Consider the following 19,225-nt stretch of genomic DNA (forward strand, 5'->3'; position numbering starts at 1 on the left):
TACATTTTTTGCCAGATTTCCTCTTCCTTGCAAAAGTGTCTTTGACTAATGAAAACAGTACTGTTATGGCTTAACACTGTAAATTGGATCCAAAATGCTCTTTTTTAAATTAAAATTTTTTGCAAATTTTACATGGAAATTTCACTCAACAAATGTACCAAGAGTGGACAGTAAAGTCACATTTCTTGTAGTGATGTAATACTGTAGATTCAGTTTTTATTTAATTATTTGTTCAAATAATGTGTTATTTTATGTGTCTGTTGCAGCAGCCCTTTAATAAAGTCTATATCTTTATGTTGGTTGATTTCAAAAAAATATTTTTTTGTTAGAGCGGTTTTGGTAAAATAGTTTTCTTTTTTTTCTTTTACAAGTTTAAGCAGAGAAGGTGCTGAAAACTTGTTATTACTATTAATTTCTTTCTTTCTTTCTTTCTTTCTTTCTTTCTTTCTTTCTTTCTTTCTTTCTTTCTTTCTTTCTTTCTTTCTTTCTTTCTTTCTTTCTTTCTTTCTTTCTTTCTTTCTTTCTTTCTTTTTCTGGGCAGCAAATGGCTACAACGTAGAGACAGGGTACAGTTTGTTATTTTAGTTGTGTGCTTTGGGTCATTGTCTTGTTGGAAGGTGAACTTTTGGCCAAGTCTGAGGTCCTCAGCCCCCTGGATGAGGTTTTCTGCCAGGATATCTCTGTACTTGGCCGCGTGCATCTCTCCTTCAATTGCAACCAGTCGTCCTGTCCTTGCAGCTGAAAAACACCCCCAGCATGATGCTGCCACCACCATGTTTCAATGGTAATGGGCAGGTGATGCAGGCTGGCCTGCTTTTTCTCCACACATATCGCTTAGAATTACTGCAAAAAGTTCAATCTGGGTCTCATCAGACCACAGAATCTTATTTTTTCATAGTCTGGGAGTCATCCATTTGCTTATTGACAAAATCTATGCAGGCTTTCATATGTCTTGCACTGAGGAAAGGCTTCCGTTGAGCCACTCTGCCATAAAGCCCCGAATGGTGGAGGGCTGCAGTGATAGTTGACTTTGTGGAACTTTCTCCCATCTCCCTACTGCATCTCTGGAGCTCAGCCACAGTGATCTTTGGGTTCTTCTTTACATCTGCTCAGTTTGTCTGGACGGCCAGATCTAGGAAGATTTCTGGTCGTCACAAACGTATTCCATTTAAGGATTATTGAGGCCAATGTGCTCTTAGGAACCTTGAATGCTGCAAACATTCTTTTGTAACCTTGGCCAGATCTGTGGCTTGCCACAATTGTGTCTCTGAGCTCCTTGGACAGGTCCTTCAACCTCGTGATTCTCATTTGCTCTGAAATGCACTGTGAGAATTTATGTTTTGAGATGATCTTTGAGGATTAGAAGAAAAAACAAAACCTAATTTGGTGTTCAGTTAGAACATGTGCGAACTTGAAATGAAAGTTGTGAAATTATATTTTGGCCTTTTTCGAAAATGTTAAATATATTTCCTTGGGTTTTGGTAGAATATGTTTGGAATAGTTTTGTCAGAATAAAGAAACTCTACACAAGCACCCTCATCAGCATGTTGATGCACCTCTGGTGTGGAGCAAAGGTGAGTATCTGATTCCACCCCCTCTTCATTGCATCTGCGTGCATCTTTTGAGATCGGTGTTGCAGCTTTTCACTATCCTCTTCAGAGGTTTAGCAAATGACCAGAAAGCTAAATAATAGAGCTGGATCTATGATTTCAGAGGAACACCCATATCTGAAAAGCTCAAAAGATTACTTATTTTCAGACTATACATGTCTAAAACAAGTGACAGGCTTGTGTTTAAAATTTTAATTTAGCAGTCACTCCAGATACCTATATGCTCTCAATGATAGAAAAGGGTTTTTTGTGATATCCTTTTAAGACCAAATGTATATAGAAATGTGCCTTGTTGACCATTCAAAGTGCTTTAATTTACTATCTAACTATCTTCATCCATTCACAGCCCTCTTTTACTCCACAGAGATTTGCACATTTTTCTTTCTATTGAGATTGCAAAATGTTGTTTTTCTTCCCTTTGTTGGACACAATCACACATCAATGAATGCATCAAAGGCAAGATGGGATTCTGTGTCCCTCTAGGAAGATATGTTCGTCCTTATAGCCACAGCCTTAGACCAAAAGAAATATAATGCAAGAAAGACAGATCCCCATGAAATCCCATAGGAAATCAAGAGAGAGAGAGATGAGATATTCCTTATCTCTCTCTCGCTTTGGTGCAGAAAGTTAAAATTGTAACAATCTGCAAAGGCAAAATAATGACATTTCTGACTGCAGGCAGAAATGTAATTATTTTGCCTTTAAGGGAAAAAATGCACAATGTCTTGTTTTTTGAACAAATGCAGATTAAGTTAAAAACTAAATGTATTCATGTAAAGCAACAAACTTAATTTTTAATTGTTAATAACACAGATTTAAATATGTTATATTTACATGCGCTTAGATTTTTTTTTTTTTTCAGTGTGTCAGATCCGCGTGGAGAGTTGGGAGTGGACACCACTGGTGTTCTTTCACATCCACCGCAGCAACCAGTAGGGTTTGAGCATCAGGTGAACGCTTCAAACATCACTGCCCCTCTTTCTTTTTCCCCCCTTGAGCTGCAAGATCCACTTTCATCAGTAGGCAACAAAAGGACGCACCAAAAACAAGTATGAGCGAAGGATCCGCGCCCTGACGCGCCTCGCTGCGCGCTGGACCGGGGACTGTTTGGACTAGAATGAAGCGCCATGGCTTGGTGTGACCGCGGGGTTCAAACGCTGCTGGCCACAGTGGGGGCTTTCGCTGCTTTCAGCCTGATGACCATCGCCATCGGCACGGACTACTGGCTCTACTCGCGGGCGTACATCTGTAACACCACCAATGCCAGCACGGAGGAGACCCAGACGCAGCCCAGAACTAAGAAGGGCGATCTCACCCACTCCGGACTGTGGAGAATCTGCTGTATTGAAGGTAAACTTCAAGCCTATTTTCACTTCTTTTTTCATTAACCTGTAACCCTGTCATTTGTGGCACTTCTCAATAAAAATACTTCCCTGAAATTTAGGAAATAGTTTATTTTGAGGGGTATTCTGTTTCTTCATGTACAGTCTTTTGAGCGCACAAATGCATGGGCGCACCCCCTTTACCAACTGTGGCTGTCTGGAGGTGACTGCATGCAACAAAGGATCACATATTTGTAACAACTTTTAAAGAAATAAGGATACGTTTTAAAAGGCCATAAATGTGCACGTGTTAATAATTTAAGTAGTACTTTAAAGGGATGGGCATAGGCAGTACTGGAGTTGAGGGGGGATGAGGGGGGATGGCATCCCCCCTGAAATAAAAACGGTCAAAATCATCCCCCCTGTAAAACTGCCATCCTGCCTTTCCATCCCTTATGTCATGTCATCAATGAATGTGGTATTACTGCTATTTCAACATTTAGAGTCATCACCAGAAAAATGTGACAATTTTCACCTGTTTCAGGTACATTTTCACTTGAAATAAGTAGGAAAATCTGCTAGTGGGACAAGATTTATTTAAGCAAAAAAATCTTGTTCCACTGGCAGATTTTTCTACTTATTTCAAGTGAAAATCTACTTGAAACAGCTGAAAATTGTTGTTTTTTCCAGTGACGAGTCTTATTGTAAGTGTAATGAGATTTTTTTTTTACTAAAATGAGACATTTTAACTAGAAATAAGACAAATATTCTTGTTAAGATTTTGAGTTTTTGCAGTGATCCATTTTACTTATCCTGTGAAGGACAGAGTCATATTGATAAGTTCAGAAAACTGTTTTTATTGTTGTGTTTTGATGTAGCCTATTTGATGTAAGCCCAGTGGATATTTAAAGCTTACAGAAGGCTGCATTTAACTGCTGCTATGCCATTCCTGTAGTATTTCTGCAGGTGTTTTGGTCAGTGCTATTATTTGTAATAGCCTATATTATATTATTTGTAATCAGCACAAATGATCTGTCCCCATATGATAAAATCCACCATCACCCCTGATTCTTTTTTACAACTCGAGTACTGGGCATAGGCGGTGTTGGTTTCAGCGCTCATCCCCACCGTGTGCCAACTGTTACATCCCATTGTTCAAGCCGACACACATGAATCGGCGCAGCGATCAGCCGGCGCGCCTCAGCCCATTCACTTTTAAAGCCTGAATTATGGTTCTGCGTTAAATCGACGCAGAGCCTACGCCGTAGTGTATGGCGTGGGGTACGCGGCGAAGCGCACCGTACTGTGTGCGTCGCCGCGTAACCTACGCCGTGGGTTCTGCGTTGGTGTAACGCGGAACCATAAACCAGCCTTAAACCGGTCGCTGGCTGGAAATGTGCGCGCTATTAGTCTACTTTCATTCATGTCTGCGTTGTATGCCATACTGTTGCTTGGCAACATCCTTGAAATTGCTATGGAAACATGGCCAGTGATTTAAAAATAGATGACTCCGCGGGTTCACGTCATGTCCGAGGAGGACAGATAATAAAAAATAACTTATTAATTCGTGACGGAGCGTGAGATAAAAACCTCCCCTCTCACCTCTCTTTCCCTCTCCTCGGAGCTGTTTTGGGGGGAATTTGAGGGAATTTAATGTCTGGAAAGGAGGTGCCCCGGCTATGACGTCTTATTTCTGAGGCAGACGTTCATTGAGCAATCTTCCTTCCACCACCTCTTGACTTCTCTCCTCAACCATCAATGAGATATAGCACAGTCATGACGCAGACTCTGATCTGAAATGGTTTGAATAAATGGGGATGAGCGTTAGACTAAAAATGAACATACAACCTGATGCTTATCTTGATTTGTCTAGGGTTTGTGTGTGCGTGGCCAAACTTTGCACCATCTGGCCTGGAGACAGTTTCATAGCCTTATAACTTTCTTTTTATATACTTGCCTATCTGAATAAAAGAAGCATATAATTAAAGTATCAAAATATATTGATACCAAACAATAAAATTCAGGACAGAGTCCCAATAAGATCATGCATATTTATAAAGGCTGAGGTTTCCAGAAACACAGCAAGTTGCAGGAGATGAGCTTTAATAACAGTGACTTTCATGTCTTTGACCATTGTTATGCATCTAAAAAAATAAAAAAATAAAATAAAACAGAAGTACTTACTCAATGAAAGCTATAGTGTTACATTTTCATTTTCATTTCCTGTGTATAGTATTGTGTTTTCATGACATCATCTTAATGTATTTGTTTGCTTTCATTTCAACCAGTTGAACAGCTATCCTGTTGTCTTCTACCTTTATATGCAAAATCCAGAAATGTTTGATCAGGTTTCACGTTTACAGAGTGTATTAATCAGTTGGCTTCAAAATACACATTTTTCAGATTTAATGCCCACGGGGAGTCACAGCGGCAATGTCGATGACTACATGGGCCAGGGTTGTCCTGAGGTTCAGGTGGATGGATGAAAGGAGCGTTTTGTAAAAAGGCAGTTTCATTGCCCAAAACTGTAAGCTACTGCGAGGTGGCTCTGTTGTCATGGAGACTCCTAAGTGTAGAGCAGAAGACAAGCAAGGAAGACCCCCACCTTCACATCTTCTGCACACACAGACACACACACACACATACACATACACACACACACACACATACACATACATACTGTAGGCCCCTCCGGTCATGATGACAAGCTCACCGAGTTATTGACAAGGATGGCTGTGTGCGTGTCACAGCCACTAGAGGAACACCGCCCAGCTTTGCTACAGACATAGCAGCGACCAGCACACATCGCTGTGAGACACATGGCTGTGAGACACATGGCTGTGAGACACATGGCTGTGAGACACATGGCTGTGAGACACATGGCTGTGAGACACATGGCTGTGAGACCCATCGCTGTGAGACCCATCGCTGTGAGACACATGGCTGTGAGACACATCGCTGTGAGACACATGGCTGTGAGACACATGGCTGTGAGACACATGGCTGTGAGACACATGGCTGTGAGACACATCGCTGTGAGACACATGGCTGTGAGACACATGGCTGTGAGACACATGGCTGTGAGACACATGGCTGTGAGACACATCGCTGTGAGACACAGCAGCTGTTCAGCACCACCTCAGCCTGTATTCCCTTCCCCAGTGATAAAAGTGTTCAGGGTTTCTGGGCTCTGAGCAGCATCACCTCTTCTCTGACAATCCCTGCGACAATTAAGGACCAGATATGAATACCGTATTTTCTGGACTATAAGCCGCTACTTTTTTCATAGGTTTTCAACCATGCAGCTTATACAAAGGTGCGGCTATTCTGTGGATTTTTCTTCCACCGCTCGGGGCGCTCTAACCGGAATTACAATCAAAACTAAGACAAAATAAATGCAAAGAAAAATACGCTACTTCTTCTTTAGCAGATAGAAGTAGGTAGAAGCAAAGTTGCAAAGTTGCTGCCGTGTTAAAAGACACTGTTGTGCAGGTGCGGCTTGTATAGCTTTTTTTAAATTATTTTTTTTTAAATAGAGCGGATGCGGCTCATATGCAGGTGCGGCTTATAGTCCAGAAAATACGGTATATAAAATGAGTGAGGTCAAAGCCTCCATCATTGTTGGAATCCTTTACATTTCACAACAGCTATTTAATTTTTAATTTCCTTTTGTGTTTGTTTTCCAAACATCATTATTTTGAGGCTACATCACCCACAGAGCACTTAATTTGCATCAAAATGCACCACAGGCACCTAGAAAATGTGAAATAACCTATTTGTTCAACAATCGAATTAGCACGTTCAGATTTACGGTGAACGCCTCAGTTGTAGTGGACTGGAAAGTGGCTGTGAGCAGCCACTTTCCTCGGGGGTCACTCAGCGTATCTGTTTTGGTGAGGAGGCGTTAGTTTATGTGAGGGGATGGTATAGGTGGGTTGTTGAGAGAGGGGTCAATTTGTTATTTCATCTGCTTCTACATAACTTTAATTTTGTGATAGAAATGTAATAACTCAGAATCCATGCGGGGGCTCTAATTATCCAACAGGCCTCGGTCACTCCATCCCCGGTTGCCCTCCTTTCTTCTCCAAGTATAACGTTTCAATACTCATCATTATTCTCTGTGTCAAGACTTGATCTGGTACCTGGTCTGGATTTATCTCCAGAGGCTAAACAAATACTGAACTGAAGAGTAAATCACTTGGCCAATATGGCTTTGTTGAGTTTTGTGTGTGTTAAAAGCACTGTGTACATTAATGGAAAGCAACATTTCAATGAATGGAGACATTATGAGATTAAAAAAAATATATATATTTTTAGTTATATTGCCTTTACACCTTGTCCTTCTTGAGAAAAGTGGAAAGAATAGGTCCAAAATACATATTTATGGATATCTTGCAGTATTTCACTCAGTAAATGTACATACCTGGGCACACGTTTTATCTAGGCAATGCCTCATGTGCATTAAATATAAGATTTGAATAAAACTGTTTTTAGAAATATCAACTAAAATTTATTAGGATATTTACTGTCCTCCTTTCATAAAAGGAAAATTGGTTTTAGGGTCCGTCCATTTTCTTTCCTGTCTAGTAGGTCTTTTTGTGCCTGCAAAAGATCTGCAAAATAGATATAAAAAACCTTCAGGTTTATGCCAAAAGGAGCTATTCTGTCTTGCTGAAGGCCGAAAGAAACCTTCTCCCGAGCAGCCTGAAACATTCATCCATCCATTATCTATACCCGCTTCATCCTTTGCAGGGTCACGGGGGTCTGATGGAGCCTATCCCAGCTCATTTCAGGCGAGAGACAGCGGTTCACATCGCCAGTCCATCGCAGGGCCAGCCTGAAACATCTAACGTGAATTCCAGGCTTTTCCTCTTTCAGTCAATGACATCAGTAGGAAACTTATTTCAATTATACCTGCCGTTGTCGCGTGTCTGGCACGTTTCAGGCAAACTAAGAGGGGTCAACTTGTGAATTTTATTTTATTTAGAGAGAACTGGCTCCAATCTTCCCCCTGCTTTCAGCTTCTCTCATGAAGGGCCCAATGGCAATAGCCTTCAAAATTCACTGATTGACATCTGCAAAGTATTGTGACTAAAAGTAAGTGTTAATCCATCCATCCATCCATCCATCCATCCATCCATCCATCCATCCATCCATCCATCCATCCATCCATCCATCCATCCATCCATCCATCCATCCATCCATCCATCCATCCATTTTACTGGTATAAGTAACAGAATGGTACTGGAGATAATCTTTCACATCAAATAAAAGATGACAAATACGGACTTAAATGCATTTTTTTCTTTTTAGTCCAAAAACTTTTTGTGTGCATATTTAGGTGCTAATGCAACGCAGCCTTTACCAGAGATAACATGTGGCAAGAGATTTTCTTCCAACAAACTTACAAACAAACAACAAACAAACTTGGATGAACACGCAAAGTTGAACCCAAGCTGTGTTTGAAGAAATTGCAGCCTACTGACAATTTAATTATCCAACTGTCAGTCATATCAATACTGAATCACTGACGTTTTCGCCAAATTGCTTTTCTCTTATCCCTTATTTGGACTGAAAGTGTGGTGAAAAACCCAGCATTGGAGTGATCTGTCTGATGCCGCAGATGCTCTAATATGCAGCGCCGTCTTTCCCTGGTTTCCACGGTAATAAATGTGTGTCTGTGCACTTCTGCATTTGACATGAAGTCCCAGTTATGGTTTCATAAAACCAAACCATCCACCATGCTTCCTCTTCACTGTTTGTAACTGAGAGCTACAACAAAAAATAATAAAAGTTAAAGCAAGGAGGATGGTGTTTGCTGCGAAGCTAATACCTGTAGCATATTGGCTGGTGCAGATGCTACCGGAGGCTATGCAGTTCTAGTAAAATATAATATGTATGTCACTTTTGATTGGTTCTGTCATCAATCAGCTTGCAGAGGCACTGGACTGTGAAATGACAAAGTGAGGGCATCAGGATCACTGCTATTACCGTTTTCTTAGACACCCAACAGCAACAAAGAGATGACATGAGACAATGTTGCCGGTGTATTCCACCGAGGCTGCTCGCTTATTGGCTATCGTATGAGCTGTGCTCATTTAAAATCGTGTTGACATGTGTCGTCCTGTGGGAGTTGCTTCCAGTAAATTGTTCACTTATGAGTTCGTATGCCCACATGTTTGTGCTCATGCATGTGCACTTGAGTGGTGATTTTCTTTGATTAATTTAATGAGTATATAAGAAAGATGAGACAAAACCATCCTCAGAGACTGTTTATGTACACGAGTTTATTAAAGACTGACAGTGGTTGCCATGGAGAAGATGAGGAGATGCTCAGCATGGGGCTTTGCAGCTCCAGTTAGACCCGGGGAAAATATTATTTCCCCTCCGATGTTTTGACTGTGCAAAATTAATTCCATGTTTGATACAACAGAGTCTCATTGGGCCAGCTTCTCTTTTTCCTGATGGGCACCTTTTTGTTAGTTAACCTACATACATATCTGTAACCTTAGACTTTAATTGCCCAACTGACATTTTGCCTTTTAATGGTCTTCCTTTATGAAATTACAATGCTGCTCCTCTCTGGTGATTGACTCCCCTTTAATGTGGCCTCCTATCTTTTGTTCCATCCTCATCCCTCCTCTGCTCTCTGGGCCTTTGCTGTTTCATTTCCTTGTACCTTCTTCCTTCGTTTAATCTCCATGCCCGCCCCCCATCCTCCTCCCCTCCCCTTCTTCCCAGCTGGTCTGTATTCAGACTTTATTTCATTTCATGAGTTCACAAACAGCCTGCACACACTTTCACACCCACGCACACACAAAGAACACAGACAAAGAACTGATAACTGTCAGTCATGAATTATGAGCCTCAAGACATATACCCATATAATCATATTTCCAATCAGGTGCAATATGTTGTTCTATTTATTGCATTCCCCCAACTGCTCCTGTCTGTCTCTTTCTTTATTTCTCTTTTATATACACAAACAAACACACACACACACACACACACACACACACACACACACACACACACACACACACACACACACACACACACACACACACACACACACACACACAGAGAAGCTTTCAAAGCTATTCTTATCAAGGCATTGCAGGGACTTGTATGCATTGTGAACCATATCCTCAATTTACTACAGAAATTACATTTAGCCTCCTTAGGAACTGCCTTTGCCTTTGGTCTAATAGTCGCCACAAGGTCAGTGGTGATACCAGAAAAGGTCCTAATGAGGTAACCAAAATAAGCATCAAAACACCACATGCACACACGCACACGCACACACACACACACACACACACACACACACACACACACACACACACACACACTCAATCTGTGGCAAGACAGGCGTCAGACAGTTTGGAGAAGCTGGGTCTGGACCGGAGTGAATAATAGAACCCATTATGTCAAAATTAGTACGGATAGCATCATTTTGGGTGGTCAGAAAAAGCATTCCTCTGTGCAGTTTAAAATCATTTTTATTGCATTTCAGCTGAGAAGATGTAGCCACAGATGCGAACCTATCAAATCCATGCCCTGCAGCACAGTTTGGTGTTTGCACAGCAATCAACAGAACAGAAAAGGTGTCTGCATTTTTAGTGTCTAGCCACGTGAGCCTCATGTGGGTTTTTTTTCTTCTTCACAAGGCACAAAGTCTGACATCGCCGCTTAAAATAGACCAAAACCTTTTTTTTTCCCATCAGTGACTAGACACAGAAACTTGTGGCCCCTTTCCACCAAGTGATTTGACACTAATTAATTTGATGTCCCTTATTAAGCAGCAGACCTAGTTAATGAAAGATAGTGTGTCCTTAAAAGCTGTGCCACAGACAGTGATGGTTATGTGGCTCATCTGCAGACAACCGGGAAATGGAGTTGACAGATATCTGTTGGTTTTGTGCCAGTGAAAGGTTGGCATTTGATGCGGTAGACGCACCTCCACGTGGCTCACTGTATGATTACAAATTAAAGAGATTCTATTTTTAACAGGAAAAAAAACAACAGATTTTTGTTTATTTACAATGGTTACGTTGACTTACCTGAGACCATTCATAACGTCTGAGCCTCTTACTCAAACAAATATTTTTGCAGTCTTATTTTTAAGTGCATGACTTTGAACAAGAGTGTTCATTTTTAAATTGTCACAAGTCAAAAACAAGAAAAAGGAAAAAAATTAAGAGATAATATGGCTTGTTATGCTGTTGACCATGCGAAGAGACTGCTGCAACCAGTTTTCGGTTGACCTTGAAGGATTTGGAGTCAATGCAAAGCAGTCAGAAGCCTGTTATATTCAATATCTTGAAGGCTGATCTATCTGGCTCATTGGCTTCTTCTTCTTGCAGCATCTGGGTCTTCTGGTGAGTAACTTTCACCTCAGACCATGTTGACAAACCAAAGTGTGCTACAGAGTGCTACCAAACCTGAAATGAGAAGTAGCAGATGTCCACTGACAACTGCAGTCCCTGAAGCCGGGCATACACTGTGCGATATTTTAAATCGTATGAGACTGCCCCATCTCACACTGCACGACTAGATCGCGGAGTTCAAAGGTTCAGAGCCCACGATTTATGTTCTCACACTGTACGAGCCGATGCTCGGATGCGACCCGTCTGCTCACACTATACGATCATAATCCTCACGTCGGACCTCTGTTACTGGAACTCAAGGCCGGTTTTGGGGCAGGGGTAGGCTGTGCCCACCCAAACGTACGTCCTGCCCACCTGATCAAAGGTTATGGGATCCTTTATTTTTTTATAATTTTATATATATATATATTTTAAAAATCCCCAAATATCTGTACCGTTTCTGATTGGGTGTGTGCACTGCGCATCATTTTTTGACACAACAAAGAACGCATACCGCAAAAGTTGTGTCTCGGCGGAGGGACCGACGTCCCAGAAAAATGAGAAGAGAAAAAAGAGTTCAGCAGACAGCGCACACACTTAAGGCTGATTTATGGTTCCGCGTTACACCAACGCAGAGCTTACGGCGCAGGGTACGCTGCGACCCGCACCATACGTGGAAATGCGGTCTTTTTTTGCTATTAAAACATGATTTGTAATGTGAATTTGCAACACTTAAACTGCAAATAATAGTTTTTGACGTGACATCAGAGATTGCGCATGCGCTCTGTGAAAGGATGAGGCAAATCGGGTCGTAGCTGCTTCAACTGTGCGATTCCTTCACGAGGAGCGACCAGGATTTCAAACACGCTTGATTTTCTTGCGACCTCACGATTCGTGATCGGGAGCTCGTCGTGAGGTGTTAATCTATCATCGTTACCCCACGTACACTGCACGAGGCACGAGCAACGATTGGGTCAAAATCGGGCCTGATCAAAAAAAAGTCGCACGACTGGAAAATCGGCTCAAAATGAGCCGATAATCGCACAGTGTATGCCTGGCTTTAGCTTGCAACTCACAGGCCTATGCTGGTAAACTTGCCCAATCCGTAAAACCACTCCAATGTTGTTGGCAGCAACATTTGAAATAAATATATTTGGAGATATTTGACCAGAATAAATTTAAAGTAATGCAACTACACCAGCCAAGCTAAAATCGCTAACTTGTGGTGACTTCCAGCTGGAGTTAGGCCTGTTCATTCGGCTCATTTGCAATGTGGTGCCCTGCAGATTGAAAAATGAGCTTCAAAAGCACTTTTCAGAAAACCTGTGGGTGATGTCACAAGGAATTTGCCTGATTCCTATAGAGTCTTTTAGTTTAGACTGAAAGCAGGCTATTTTAGCACCCCTAAATGTTTCTCAAAAGAATGTCAAATTTTGATTTGTCAGACACAATTAAGCTGTCCACTCAAACCTACTCCTCAAGCATGAGCTCCTTATCTAGGTATTATTTATAGATAATAGCTGAAGCTCTGAAAATTGACATTCTTGTTCCAGAAATGCTGCACATATCCAGTATGAATATGTGACTATGCACGACAATCACTCCAGGTGATTACGGTACCTAAATCCTAGAAGTACAGAAAAAATAGTGTTTCCAGGTTTCAATACAGCACCAAATTCAGCAGCCAAGCATGCGTGTTGACAAAGAGATCTGCGTCATGCTCTTTTCAGATGACAAATAAGAGGTTTTTTTTCCTTTTTTTCCCACCTTTCCACTTTCTTTTCCACCACTTGTCAGTATTTGGATCCAACCAAGGAGCCACATCCACCATCCATGACATAATGTAAATAAAACATGGTATACATTTTGCATAATGTCCTGGTTTTCATGTGCTCTATCCTGATGCCATTTGCAATATTTCCAGTGTTGAGAACAAATCTCTAGTGTGTGTGTGTGTATGTATATATATATATATATATATATATATATATATATATATATATATATATATATATATATATATATATATATATATATATATATATATATATATATATATATATATATATATATATATATATATGGGGTAAGGAAGAGGTGACGTAGCCTTTTTTAACAGTTTTAAATTGAGATTTTCTTGAGGTCTTTTACTCGTTTTCCATAAAGTAATAAAGGCTTACTTTGCTGAACAACTTTTTTTTATTTTACCAGGTGTATTTTTATGCATTAAAATTGTTTTACATTTTTTCCTGCATTTTAAAAAAGATTGTGATTATCGTCGCAATGCACCGCTGCTTTGCCACCATCACCACCATCGTATAACTCTTTATAGCTCAGTCGAGCATATACACTGAAACCTTTAAGTAAAATTTGCAGCATTTTTTACACAGTGGTCACACTATGTTGGCACAAAAAGGATGCCCTCAGTGATCTGGCAGTGGAGCCCTTTGGTCTTTCATAACAGCTGAATAAAATCCGCTCTGCACCACATCCATGCCTAAATAACAATCCAGTAACAGAAATAAACTGCAATACAACAAACTGCTTACAGTGGTAACTCCCTCCAGCTGTTGCATCATTTTTGATTTCCCCCATAATTTACACAAAGGGTGCCACTGCACAGCATGGTTGCTACAGTTTTTCCTTTAATAGGTAGTCTGAACAGCACTGATGAGCTACCGGACTGTATCATAGAAACACTTATAAACCTGACACAATTTTCAGAGTGTAACTGTCACAGAGTTTAACAGCTATAACTGAGGGCTGACTAATAATTAGTATGAAGATCGCCACACAAATGTAATGTGAACTGTAGAGATGGATGTGTAAATATATGCAAATAAAGCTCCACCTTTAATACCTGGGGAGTTGTTTGCCAACTGAGTGTGCTGAGAGCTTTAAGAGCTCAAATGGTGAATAAATTTCAGAAGAGCTCCCAGCATTACCGGCATTGAACACATCCATTAACCCTATCCCCCGGACCCCCTCTTTCCAGACAAGGTGTCGTTTATACTTTGGTTCAATTAAGGCGAAGGGCTTCTATGAGCTTTAACCTACTACTATCTCTCAGTTTTATTTGGACATTAAAGCCCTCCGACCAGCAATTTGTTTATTTCTTTATTGCCAGCACTTGATCATTCACTTGAGTCGCAATTGGATACGCACCACAACCCATCAGACTCAAATGATCAATGTACTATTTACAACCTAGTAAAGGTGCACTGAGCTGTGACATGTAGTTCAAAGGATTTCAGGCTTGGCTCGGCAAGCTATTGCAATAGTTAAGGTCAAAATCAACTCTCTCAACAATGGATCAAAGTAAAAAACAAACAGCCTAATGATTTAGTTCTGGATAATACCTAGCTTTTGTGTGGCACTTGTGTGGATCCATTGTACTATGGCTGGTGAAGCTGACGATGCAGAGGATTTACACTCAAGTGTGTATTTGAAAAGAGTGGAAAGCTCTAACGAACCCTGCAACACTTGCCTCACAGTTGACTATATTAATAGTAATTGAACACCAAGCTGTTTCCCTTATAAGACCTGATGCCCTTGCTTTACTGGAAAAAGTACTTCTAAGACATCAAAAGTGATTTAGAAATTACTTTTCATTTAATTTTCTTTCATCTGACCAAAAAGCTCAGAGCAGCTTATTCCATCTTGCAGTTTCACAAAAAAAAAAAAAAATGGTTTGTAGTTAGAACCCCCCCACGCCCCAAAAAAAAGACTAAAAAAACAGTGGTACTGATATGAGCACCCAACTCACTCTCAGCTACAGTAGCCGTAACCATATGCAAAAGTGATAATAATCTGCTTTAAACATGCAACCCAGTCCTGCATTCTTGAGCATTTTTAGTCATTAATATGGATATTCATTATAGTTCTTTTGTGCTGCAGGCATCAACCAAGGCAGCTGTTACAGGATCAATCATTTCCCTGATGACAACGATTACGACACAGACAGCTCTGAATATCTGCTACGTAAGTGTGACACTTGTCTGGCATGTTAACACCGTTGGATCTGGATCTGTTTTCAATTTCTAGACAGTATTAAAAAACTTAATTTCACTAGATTTTTTTTCATCTAAAAAAATTCAAAAAGAACTTTGTTTTCCTTATTTTCTGACATATTACCATATTTCAAGGTCAAGCTCCTGAATATTAAACTCAAGAGATACAAGTCGTATAATATTGTAGAAATCTGCCATTTTGGAACTTTTTTTTGGTCATACTAGTAATTGTTTTTTATATATTCTTCTCAGCTGTTCTTCAAAAGAGGGCCCTTTGTTGACTGAATATTTTTTGCGTGTCTGCAGAGTCCAACGGTGGCTGTAGAGGGACACAAAAACAAGTTTTACCACACTGAGTGCGGCAGAAAGAATAATTTTCTGTGTTTTAGTTCATTTATGCTCTATTGAGCATAAATGAAGCAGATCAGCCTTTCCCCTGACAGCAGGCGGTTTGGCTCCTCTTAAAGGTAGGGTAAGGGATTTCTTGATGACATCACGTCTGTTGCTATTTGAATCAAAACATCAGAGCACGTAGATTCATGTACCAGTACCTGGAGCATACATGGAATTGCAAATAAAGTGAAACAAAAAAATCTTATCTCTTTCCTTCCAAACTGCAAGCGTTTCCTTCTTCTTATCGTTCTTATTCTTTCTTGGTCCTTCATGAGTAAGTAAGAAATCTCCTACAACTTTGACACAAGAAAAATCAATGAATGGAAGTATCATCCTGACAAAGACAAAAAGCACAAGTCTTCACAACAGGTCTTGATGAATTACGCTGTGCTTAGGGTTAAAGTTTAGTATCCGTCCATACATCCATCATGCATGATCCTGTTCAGAGTCAAGGATGAGTGAAATTCTCTCTCAGCCATGACCAGACAAGTTTTAGTTTCTTTCAGTTCTTTTGTTTTTTTTTAATTAAATTTTGACTATAAAATAGAAACTAATACTGTATATTCAGATGGAAAAGGACACTCTTTTATAGGGCAACTGATTCAACATCTACCTAATATGTGGGGAAGAACAAAAGGTCTTAGACTTTAGATTAAAATCAAAGCTCAGTCCATTAGCAAGAATAAATGAAAGGAGAGATTACAAAATAGACTTCACAGCTGAATAAGCTCATCCATCAGTAAGTAAAATGGCAGTGTGATTCATTTAAGGGTGGCGATAGTCCATGAGAGCTCTTGTTGCAACCCACAGCTGATTAGCAAAGCTTTGTCACAACAAGGCCCCAAAGAATTCATAATAATGGCGTTCTCCAAAATGTTTGGAATAAAGGATGAAAAGCAGAGGATCTGAATAGGTGAGGTCTCAAAAGGTCAATGATAATTTCAAAATCGATTTTCAAAAAAGTGTGCTAATCAATTAATATACAAACTCCAACAAACCGAGTGAAACTGTACATTGTTCTGTTAATTTGTGTAGCTCTTTTACAAAAGTACCTCTCTATTGTCTAAGCAGTTCCTTCTATTGATTTGTAGAGTGAGCTGTGTCCTGCATTGTCTCTGCAGGGATAGTCCGTGCCTCCAGCGTGTTCCCCATCCTCAGCACCGTTCTGTTGATGCTCGGCGGGCTGTGTGTCGGTGTGGGCCGAGTATACAACAAGACGAACAACGTCCTCCTCAGCGCAGGCATTCTTTTTGTGGCAGCAGGTGAGATGGATGATGCACACGCTGTCAGTCTGGCACTCAGAGAGGAGCAATTATGTGGCACCTACGGAGCCATGTTGTACTTAATCAATGGTGCAATCACAAACAGCAGCTCCATTTTCCACTGATGAAGGTCAGAACCTGTATTCAGAGACCTCACACACAAACCATGAGGACATATGTCACTACAAGCTCAGCAAGTGTAAAGCATGGCTTTACACTGCATTAGCTCATGGGTTTTATTGCTGTTACTAAAAATGTTATGAATGAATGATACCAACGGATTTCCCTTTTTAGCTCTTTAAAATGTTATCATACTTCATACTTGCCTTTTTCATGTTATTTTCTTGTTTTCGTTCATGTTATCAGGTCTGAGCAACATAATTGGCATCATTGTCTACATCTCCAGCAACGCTGGAGACCCCAGCGATAAACGTGACGATGACAAGAAGTACACCTACTCCTATGGCTGGTCCTTTTACTTTGGAGCCCTGTCTTTTATAGTAGCTGAAACTGTGGCGGTCCTCGCCATCAACATCTACATCGAGAAGAACAAAGAAGTTCGCTGGAGGGCGCGCCGTGAGTTTATCCGCTCACTCTCCTCCTCTTCCCCATATTCAAGAATACCAAGCTTCCGCTACCGTCGACGGACGTCGCACGCCAGTTCTCACTCCACGGAGGCCTCCAGGGAGAACTCGCCTGTGGTCGGCCTGAAGGGGGCGCAGTCTTCCAGCGGACCCCTGGATGAGTTGTCCATGTACGCCCTGGCAAGGGACAGCGTGACTGAGAACACCTACAGCCCTGAGCACGAGGCTGAGTTCCTCCAGGTTCATAACTGTTTCCCCAATGACTTAAAGGATGGCGTGAATCGCAGGACCACACCTGTGTGAGTGTCATGGTTCACCTGAAGGAGGATGAGGTGAAGTAGAACTAGTGGTGTGACCTGCTAGAGTACCTGTGGCAGCTCGAAGACAATCTGCCTATTTTGAAAGGACCAAAATCCAACAAGAGGATAGTCAGTTGGACAGAGGATGAGCCAATAAATTCAATTTGTATTTATAATCTGCTTTTAGACACCATTAAAGCAGATCTACTGTTATCTGTGTTAGAGCCAGTCCAAAATTAGTGTTAACTTTCAAATGTAAAGAAAAGCTGTGGGTTGATCAGGGACCTGATCTGTGTAGTGATCTCCTCTCTCTGTGGCTGAACTTGAGCGTGAAGCACCGTCGTGTGCCCGTACACAGTATTCTACTGTACCTGTACGTTAGAGAAACAAGGTGCTAAATGAAATGTACTCTTCAACTTGAAACTGTTCCATTTGTGTGTGACGTTAAAGTGAAGACATATCACCAAAGCTTGTACAGTGCTGAGAGAAAAGTTTTACATATCAGGACAAGATGATGAATCACCAGGCCCTTGTCAGATCTTAAAAAGAAATGCATCCTCATTTGAACAAGAGATTATATCCTGCGCCACGTGATGATGATGATGATGATGATGATGATGATGATGATGATGATGATGATGATGATGATGATGATGATGATGATGATGATGATGATGATGATGATGATGATTTATCCAAAACTAAGCCAAAATCCACAAGCAGTGTGTGGAAAAACTATAATCTATGATTCAACAGTTTAGTAGAAATATTTTGAGGTCCAGAGTTTCTGAATGATGCTATCGCTCTCTCACGTTGTTATGGAGGCATTTTGACCCACTCTTATTTACAATGTTGCTTCAGTTCTTGAGCTTTGTGGGCTTTTGTTAATGCCGTTTTAGAGTCCTTCTGCAGTATTTCAGTAAGGTTGGTGTCTGGACTTTGATTTGGCCATGGTAACACCTTGATTCCTTGCTCTTTCAACCGTTTACATTTCATGCTAGAATACCAGGTCCTGTTTCAGCAAAACAGGATCAGAAAATTCCCCTTTTACCACTGTAACAGTTGGTATGAGGTTTTTCTACTGATATAGTGTGTTTGTTTTAGTTTTTTTGTCAAATGAGGCACTGTGTATTATGACCAAACATCTCCAATCTGGTACCATCTGTTTAAGGGATATAGTTCCAGAAGTCTCGTGGTTTGTTCTGATGCATCTTTGCAAATTTAAGCCATGCTGCCACGCTCATTTTGGAGAGAAAAATGCTTTCTTCTGGCAAGCTTACAAACAAGCCATACATGAGCAGTACTTTTCTGATTATAATGTCATCAGTTTTAAGTGTCGCATATGGAGTTTAAACCGTTGCTCTTGGCTGTGCCAC

At 40.7% G+C, this 19,225-nt stretch overlaps 1 protein-coding gene across 1 annotated transcript; it reads left to right on the forward strand.

The window, feature by feature from the left end:
- Positions 1 to 1,517: 1,517 nt before the first annotated feature.
- Positions 1,518 to 18,069, forward strand: cacng4b (calcium channel, voltage-dependent, gamma subunit 4b). Its single transcript, XM_061711548.1, has 5 exons — positions 1,518 to 1,574; positions 2,609 to 2,960; positions 15,199 to 15,282; positions 16,826 to 16,966; positions 17,333 to 18,069. Exons 2-5 carry the CDS (start codon positions 2,738 to 2,740, stop codon positions 17,851 to 17,853), a joined length of 969 nt encoding a protein of 322 aa, XP_061567532.1. The 5' UTR covers positions 1,518 to 1,574; positions 2,609 to 2,737; the 3' UTR covers positions 17,854 to 18,069.
- Positions 18,070 to 19,225: the final 1,156 nt, after the last annotated feature.

This window comes from Cololabis saira, chromosome 21 (genome assembly GCF_033807715.1).
Source record: "Cololabis saira isolate AMF1-May2022 chromosome 21, fColSai1.1, whole genome shotgun sequence".
NCBI lineage: Eukaryota > Metazoa > Chordata > Actinopteri > Beloniformes > Belonidae > Cololabis > Cololabis saira.

Coding starts and splice junctions, on each gene's coding strand:
- cacng4b (XM_061711548.1), top strand. CDS start 2,738: ATGGCTTGGTGTGACCGCGGGGTTCAAACGCTGCTGGCCACAGTGGGG. Junction 2,961..15,198: donor GAGAATCTGCTGTATTGAAG/GTAAACTTCAAG, acceptor TTTGTGCTGCAG/GCATCAACCAAGGCAGCTGT. Junction 16,967..17,332: donor CATTCTTTTTGTGGCAGCAG/GTGAGATGGATG, acceptor TCATGTTATCAG/GTCTGAGCAACATAATTGGC.